This window comes from Solanum tuberosum, unplaced genomic scaffold (genome assembly GCF_000226075.1).
Source record: "Solanum tuberosum cultivar DM 1-3 516 R44 unplaced genomic scaffold, SolTub_3.0 scf00284, whole genome shotgun sequence".
Taxonomy (NCBI): domain Eukaryota; kingdom Viridiplantae; phylum Streptophyta; class Magnoliopsida; order Solanales; family Solanaceae; genus Solanum; species Solanum tuberosum.
Genome location: NW_006239212.1, coordinates 308056 through 316587, shown reverse-complemented (window position 1 = coordinate 316587; position 8532 = coordinate 308056). Strand labels below are relative to the sequence as shown.

Genomic DNA, 8532 nt, shown 5'->3' with positions numbered 1-8532 from the left:
TTAGAGGGTGAGGTTGTGGCTAACTGAAGATAAGAATCTTTTTTTCAGAAAAAAAGAAAAGAAAAGAAAAAGATAAGAATCTTTTCAACATTTTCTAATTTTGAGTTTAGATTCTAATATTCTATTTTCAATTTTTAGCTAATTTCCAAGATACGGCACTTTAAGGAAGCCCCCCACATCAATCGACAAACACAGTAATAAATAATAATGACTCCAAATGCACCAAAAACTCTCAATTGCTTAATATCTTCCTAAAATCTTGAAAAAAGACAAACAAAATTCTCAGAATGTCAGTCAGTGGTGGGAAATGAGAAAAAAAAGATATCATTTTTTATTGCTTTCAGTTTTTGTGAACTGCTATAGGTGAAAGGGGGCTTTTCAAGGTTTCAATAAGCGGTGGCAGTGAAGGAAGAAGAAAAAAAACAGAAGGGGTTTGCCCTTTTTCTCTTTTGGTGCGTCTAGATCACGCTTAATAACTGTTTCTACTTTCTTGATTGGTTTGTGTTGCAAGAAAGTTTTTTATTTTTTTATTTGCGCTTGAGTTTTGATTGTTGTGGATCCAAGATTAGTTTTTTCTTCTTTATATAAATCATGGGTTTTTCTTCTTCTACATAGCTTCACCCTAAAACCCAGGTATAATTTTTACAATTTTTCTTCTTCAATTTCGTCAAAAATTGTTCTTTTTTTTTGTTTTTCATTTTGTATGTATGATTATTTGGGTAATTGATATTGTGTAAGCTTCCTTGTTGTTTCCTTTTGTTTTTTAGGAGGGATTAAGATGAACATGTAAAGAGGTTAACTTTCTGGTTTTTGGTTGCAGAGTATGGTGATATTTTATTTTTATTTTTTTAAGAGAGAGAGATGGGTTTACTAGTAGGGCTGATTTCTTGATCCCAAGCGTTATCCATAAAGATAAGGCGTTGGGGTAATCTAGTTCATTTTTTATGCATCAAATCATGACTAGTATTAGAGGATATTATAAGCAGTTGGTTAAAAGTTTAAGCAAGTCCTAAGTAAGTGAATTTTTATTACTTCAAGAGTGGTCCTTAAGGGAGTACAACTAGTGATTGATACGTATAAGCAAGGCTAAGCAGAGTATTAATTTAGTCATAATTGCTCTTGTCATGATGGAAGGAAAGGAGAAAATCTATGAATGATGTATGATGCAGTTTTGAAAACGTCGACATCACTTAACAAACAGTTGGGATATCTTGTAATTATTTAAAAGCTGATAGGAGTCTGTTTAAATACTTGTCATTGTTTATTAATAAGTCAAGTTTAGAGTAAAGTATTTCCTCTAAACATAACTATTTGTATGAATTCACTATCTGATACCCTTCTTTTGCTGAGACTTGGATCCAACATACTTGTGTCTCCATCATGCCTCTATGGTGGTTCAGTTATTTGAAATCCTCACTTGTTGTGTGATCTTAGTTTCTTGGTTATGCTATATTTGGTGTATGTACGGTGTATTGTGCAACCATCAACCTTGAACAAGATGTGTTTAGTATCACTACTTGTGTAAGATTGCAAGATGTAAATCTTTTGTTAGAACTCGAGGTGAGAGTGTTGAATCTGCTTTGTATCCTTTCATTACTTCTTTTGTTGGTTTTGTTGTGTGGTTCAATTTTCTCCCTGAATATTGTCTGTGGTTAAGTCAATGTAATTTTGCATCTGAAGCCTCATCTGTTGGATTGCAGGTTTCCCATTCATCGAAGCACCGCCAAAACTTCTATAGCACTATGACTATGATTAATCATAGTGAGGATGATGAATCATTGACAAAACCCCTCGGAAGGTGTTCAGTCTTTTATTACGGCATTGGGCACATGCTCAACGACATAACTTCAGCCTGTTGGTTCACTTATCTCTTAGTCTTTCTAACGGATATTGGATTATCCCCCAGGTTTGTTAATTATTTTCTTGCTGTTAGGTACTCTGATGAGCATGTGTCTTCCAATAATCTATTTAGCATTAAGACAAAAAAGAATAAAACCCCTTCCTGGCTCCTGCATCTTAAAATTATCATGTACCTCTTTTACTGTATTGTGATGTAGCTCGTCTGCTGATAGCAATCTAACATATAGCCACCTTTTTCACAATTCTTGAGTTAATGCTTACCACAACTTTATGTACTTTAGAGTGTGTTGTGTGAATGTTATGAGTTCAATGGAGTCTACTAGGAGCTTAGCTTCTAATTAGTTAAATAGAAAGACTGGTTTCATTTTTGTATACAATCATAGGGTATATCTGCAGCCAGCTATACTGGGGATACAACACTCAGGATGGGCATATGAAAATTGAACTGAGCACTGCCCTGTTATGCTGCTGTTAGCATGCCGCATCTAACTAACATTGTATAATGACATTTAAAGGGCTCGCTACCGGGCTCTCAGTTCTAATAGTGGAATTTTGTCCTTAATTCACCCCATTCATGTTGGCCACTACTGCACTCTCCCCAATTTGTCAAGCATGTGACTTCTACACTCCTGTGTCCCTAGCGTTTCATTACCCCCCCCCAAATGTCTAAATAAACTCAAAAGAAAAGGGTATATACTATATAGGATACCGTAGTTTGTGAAGCAATTGATTGTGTATTCATGTATACCATGTTTGTTTCTCAGTGATGCTGCAGTTGTAATGCTCTCAGGTCAAGTTGCAGATGGATTGACTACTATATTTGCTGGGGAACTGGTATCTCTCAAGAACATAACTACTACCTAAACTTTGTCCTTATATCACCTACTGAGTTTAAAGCATCTTTTGTATTTTCCTGGAAAATGGATGAGATGACTTAAGAAAAACATGTTAAGATATTTTAATGTCATTTCCTAAAAGAGGTCATGAAGTCATTGCTAGATGAAAACATGCTCTACCATTTTCACCATTTCTCATCTAAACATATGCTTGTCTGTTATAAAATGTATAGTATTTCTTGTGTGAGTATTCCTTATTTATGCAGTCTTAATAATATATTGGTTGGTTAAATGCAATAAGTAATTTTTGACATGAGAACAGCACATAGTCTTTTCAGGAGTAATAACAACTACGCCTCTATCCCCAGATAGTAGTGCATACCTTTATTTTTTTTATTATTGAACCTTCTAACTAATATTTGTTGTTCTACCTGATAGATAGACAGATTCGGGCATTTTAAAGTATGGCATATTGCAGGATCTCTCCTGGTTGCTGTCTCATTTTCTTCTGTGTTTGGCGGTTGCTTGCCTTGCAAACTTATCGGTTCTGATTCGGCCATGCTGCAAACTATTGGTTACAGCGTGTTCGCTGCAATCTTCAATGTGGGATGGGCTGCTACTCAAGTATCACACATGTAATGCTTGCTCTTATCTATCTTCTTGTTCTAAATATTATAAGACTGCCAAGTTTTCCCATTTACTCCTGAAAACCTTCTTATGGCAGGCTTAATATATTAGTCTACTATTTGGAGGGCAGTTTTCTGTGAAAGTAAAAGATCTAGATCCATCAATCCTTTATAGAAAAAAACACCAGCTAATTGATGTCCTCCTTCTCCTCCTCAAGTTATAAGCAATAAGAATGCGAATGACAATCCATGTACTTTCCACCGCAAAAAAAGTTGTCTTTCTCCATGTTTATCAAAAAGAAATACTCTCCTGTTGCTGCAGTAAACTAATGGCTTGGCCTGAGAAATATAGTATTAGAACTGGACTCCTATGATAGGATGGTAGACAAACCTATGACAGGGAAGCTAAGTTCATACGGGGGTTGTATCTGACTGTCATGACGGAGTTACTAACAGGCTTCTATGCTAGCAAGCTTCCAAAGAGGTGGTGTATTCACATCTTAGGCAAATTCAACCCACAAAAAGAAAACATCTTAGGCAAATATCACATCGGAAAGGGAGAGAAAAGTAAAGTACTTTATAATACAGAGGATGTGTTCACATGGTAAGTGTACTTTTGAACTCGATGTGAATTATCCAAGAGACAGTTGTGAGGCCAGTTGGGCCAAAGTTGACAATGTGTACCATGGACTTGGACTGTGATACTCTATTCCCTGCTTTCATTACATAGCTTCCTGATTGCTATGGATAGTAACCTGTATAGAGCTGGTGAATATAGCTTGCTTCTGGACTTCTATCACAACACCAGTGCTTATCCCCTGTTTTGTGAACTCGGGAAAATGTCTTTCAGTCTATTTATGGTTTCCTCTCAAATAGCGGTGCCGTAAGAACTACATCTGTTCATTCTTTAATACCAAACTTGTATTCCATATCTATCTCCTTTGATCCTCCTCCACCGCCACTCACTCAAATGTCCGTAAGAACATATTCTTCCAACTGAACTAGCTAGACTGACCATCTCCTTTGCGCACTGAAGCTATGTAGGATCCTGATAATTATCATGAAGTTACCTCCTTCAGACAAGTAATTGCTCTGCTAACATGATAAACTTTACCTCAAATTTGTAGATCGCTAGTTATTAACTAAATTGTAATAACTTGAGAAGGACAGCTTTAATCTTCTAGAACATGACCCCACTATGAAATTTTACCAAGCACAACCCAAAGATTAGCTGATAGTTCTTTGTAATTTCTTAACAAGATGTATGCTTGCTGTAGGTCAATGGTGAACTGCATTACACTGAACTCGACAAGCAGAGTAGTTTTAGCTAGTTGCCGCAATGCTTTTACAATGGTTGGTGATCTCCTCCATGACTTCATGCAAATTTTCCTTATACATGTGAGCAGTCATTAACTTTTGGTTCGTTCTACATTTGTTTGAACGTGATGAATTTGAAGGTTGCAAACCTTAGCTTATACGCAGTTGCTTTTGTTGTGTTCAATAACGTCGGAGCAGGGACACCTGCTGCTGTTGAAAATCAGGTGTGTGACTTTTCAGTTGTTACTCTATTTATTCTAATACTTTCTTTTGGCTGTGTTCTCATTACTTTTTGAATGATCAGTATCGTTGGATTGCATATATATCAATTTTCATTGGAAGCTGCTTCGTTGTTGTGTTTGCTATCGGAACCAGAGAGCCAAGGTATGCACATGTCTTATTTCTCTATTTTTGAGTGAATGCATTGACTGCATTAGTTGCTTGGACTGAATTTTCATGAAAATGCAATTGTTTGCAATTTTTTTGATTGCTTGGATGAATTGGGGATAAAATCACTTTGTTTGAGAGTTTTGATGGATCTAACCTTTAACCAGCTTAGGCATTCATCAAAGTTGTTCAGCTTTTCTTTCTGCATAACAATATAGCTTCATTTGTGTAAAACTCCGATGAAAAATAAAATTCCATCCTGAAGAATAAATTGGGATACATAAGAAAAAAAATGAGAACTATGCTAACTTCGAAATGGGAGATTGCTTTCAAGTACCTTGAGCTGTCAGTTTAAGGGGGTAGTTTTTGATAATTTTCTGCTTAGATGTTCACTCTAATATTTGCCTTTCTTGGGCAGGTTGAAATTAGAAGCTCATGTTAAAGGTTATGTTAGAATTTCTTGGATGTATTGGTTTAAGAAAATTTTATATCACCAAGTTGCTCTTGTTTACGTGCTTACCAGACTTGTGACTAATGTCTCCCAGGTGAGTATTGTTTCTTTTGAATTTAGCTCTTTTCAATAGATATTACAATGATGACATGGATTTCATTTGAATCATTTTTCCTAAGCATTCACTTGGTTTCATAACCAATAAAGTTCTTGTAATTGTTTGCATTGCAGGCATTTCTTGCTTTCTATGTGATCAATGACCTGCAGATGAGTCTATCGTCAAAAGCTTTGGTATCTTTCTGAGCATTGTTTCCATTTAAAATAAAGACATTTTATGTGAAGAGAGGCTAGGGAAGAAATACAATACTAACACTTGTTCCTTCTTTAATTGATGTTGATAGGTCCCTGCAATCATCTTTGTCTGCAGCTTCGTTGTATCCATCCTGCTACAGGTCCATACAGAGCAGAACTTTTTCATCAGTTCTATCTCTGAATTTTCCAGACCCTCTTTTTTTTTTTTTTTTGCCTGTTCTGTTGCTCTGATAGTTGTATTATATGTAGGAGATTAAGTGGACAAGCCAGCGATTGAAGGGCTTTTATACTGCAGGAGGTCTCCTTTGGGTACTTTGTGGCATAGGAATACTCCTGCTTCCAAGAAACATGAACGCATATATGTATATCTTGTCGATATTCATTGGCATAGCAAATGCCTTGATAATGGTAAGGTTAATGTTCTATGAGCTTAGTTTGATATCAGGTCTTGAAACTTTATCTTAGCAATTTATCCTATTACAGCATATCTACTTTTCGCATTAAACTTCTAAAGAACACAGATGGGTGGGTGGTCAACCATAAGGCATCAATTATTTAACTGAGTGAAAAGTTTAAGCTTTGGTTTATTGGTCCATATAGTTTTGGTTATTTCTGCTGACATAGGCTAGAGAGGTGCTCCATACAATGCCTTTATCAACTACTAGATGGTCAATACTTTCTATTTAAGCATGATACAAAACCATTTTGAAACATCTCAGGCTCTCGTTACGTGCAAAATTCACTTATGATAAATTTATATGGCCCAAATACTCTTTCAAACATTGATTGACTCTCTATGTGGTTAACCTAATTGTCACCTTTTTTATGTGGATATAATTATCTCCTTAGAAAGGCAATTTTCCATTTGTTTCTTAATGATATTCTTTTAACAAGGAACTCTATTATTGTGTTTTCTTGCTTAATTTTTGTCACTTATTTGAGTTCTATGAAGCTCCTAACTAACAACGAACTTGTTTAACTGGAGAGTGGGCAATAATATTCTGAACTGTGGAATTTGGTTCAGCTGCATGCCTTGCAAACATGTATATAGTTTCTATTATTCCATGAGGAAGCCAGGCTCTTTATTGTGTCATTGAATGGGGGAAATAGTGAAGGAGTGTGATTTATGATACTCAGTTTCATTGTAAAACATGCATTGTGATCATAAATTCTACAATTACAATCTTCATGTGCACCTCTTTCCGATGTGATTTAACAGGTAACTGGAGTGGGCATGCAAAGTGTCTTGGTTGGCCGAGATCTCAATGGCTGTGCCTTTGTGTATGGATCATTGAGCTTTATGGATAAAATGATATGTGGGGTGGCTTTGTTCATTCTTGAGTCGTACCAGAGTAAGTATTTGGTTCCAAATCTCTCTGTTATCTCAGTCAATGCACAGCTTCAATGCAAATTCATTCTAATTTTTCAACATCCATTGTTGAGCATGTCTGGGGAAAACTAGTGAAATAGCTCCACCTAAATTTCCTTAACGCCTTTTTATCTGCCAATAATTTTTTGCTTCTCCCTCTTATTTTCGTATAAACTTCTATCAGAGATCTTTTTACTTTACGATAGACTTGTTACCAGAAAATTTCTTTTAAAAATCTATAGTAAGGTACAAAATTCATTTCCCTTTTCTTAATTAGATTATTTGTAGTTTCCTTTCATCGGACAAATCTTTATTTACTTTGGCAATTGTCATGTTTTTATGCAGGATCCACTCCGGAACTGCACAACTGCAGTCCGAGTTACCATTTCTTCTCCCTCAATCGGTATGCACTAGGTCTCGTTCCAGCAGTTTGTGCACTCCTTGGTGTAATAGTCACCTGCAGTATGAACCTCCAGACACCCATATTGGTGCCACTGGAAGAACCTCTACTGGGTTAACACCTAAATACTGATGATCTTATAATCAAGTCATGTTAAAGAAAGGGATTCAAGCCTTGCTGATAGATGATTTTTTTTCAGCAGACACCAGTTAGTTCAAAGATTATACAGAACATTTATAGCTTCTTTCTGGGCAATTTCAACCAACTTAGGGATTATTTGTACATGTTCTGATCTGTATATGTACAATGATATGAAGAACTATAGTCTTGAAATTAAATTGTCAAAAAATGTACAGAGCTAGAAAGATGTTCTTGCTGTAGAACTCTTGTAACATGATGGTATTTGTTTTCTTATTCTGGCTTAATATTATCTGTGCACTTTCTTTTATTATTTATTATACTAAGAAAAAAAATGCAGTCATGTGAAAAACTATTCAAGTGACATGTAACCAGAAACTACTTGTAATAATTAATTAATATCTAGCAGAAGATTGACTTTGCATGGAAAGAAAGTGACTGAATCCTGTTGTTTGCTAACAAATTGCAAATGGCACTAAACTTTTGGTCATATGTGTAGCTTTCAAGTTCCTATCATTTTTAATGGACAAAGTTAGAAGTGAATAATCTTGAGTAACTAAATATTTTTTAGAAAAATATGTGTCTATTTGAGAAATTTTACTAGGTGTTTCATACAACTGAAAATAATTGTGTGGGACTAATTTTTGTCTTACAAAAAAAAGTGAATTCAGATTTTACTCCTTGGGTCTACTTTGTTGTGAGTAAGAAAAAAGTCTCACATTGAACTATGGTAAATGGTATGCAGATACCCTCTGTTATACTTTTAGGACATTGGTACCCCTGTCGTCCAAAAACTAGAGCATATATACCCTTTATACTAACGGACATACACGTGT

General features: G+C 35.5%; 1 protein-coding gene across 5 annotated transcripts; it reads left to right on the top strand.

Annotated features, from left to right (window-relative positions):
* LOC102590701 (major facilitator superfamily domain-containing protein 12-like) lies at positions 1–8009 on the top strand. Of its 5 annotated transcripts, none has more exons than XM_006359075.2 (13): positions 1–443; positions 1700–1906; positions 2625–2694; positions 3135–3331; positions 4600–4675; positions 4780–4863; positions 4944–5023; positions 5445–5571; positions 5709–5768; positions 5879–5929; positions 6039–6197; positions 7009–7141; positions 7504–8009. In XM_006359075.2, the coding sequence occupies exons 2-13, from the start codon at positions 1743–1745 to the stop codon at positions 7674–7676; spliced, it is 1374 nt and encodes a 457-aa protein (XP_006359137.1). In that variant the 5' UTR covers positions 1–443; positions 1700–1742; the 3' UTR covers positions 7677–8009. The 5 variants fall into 5 exon arrangements, with proteins under 5 accessions (XP_006359137.1, XP_015169775.1, XP_006359135.1 ...); XM_015314289.1 differs by having other exon boundaries at positions 1–452; positions 1701–1906; XM_006359073.2 differs by lacking the exon at positions 1–443 and adding an exon at positions 480–633 and having other exon boundaries at positions 1701–1906.
* Positions 8010–8532: the final 523 nt, after the last annotated feature.

Bases quoted from the DNA above. Each gene is read 5' to 3' on its own strand.
- LOC102590701 (XM_006359075.2), top strand. From the start codon at position 1,743: ATGACTATGATTAATCATAGTGAGGATGATGAATCATTGACAAAACCC. The intron at 4,864-4,943 runs GTGTGTGACTTT...TTGAATGATCAG, and splicing joins CTGCTGCTGTTGAAAATCAG to TATCGTTGGATTGCATATAT. The intron at 5,572-5,708 runs GTGAGTATTGTT...TTTGCATTGCAG, and splicing joins TTGTGACTAATGTCTCCCAG to GCATTTCTTGCTTTCTATGT.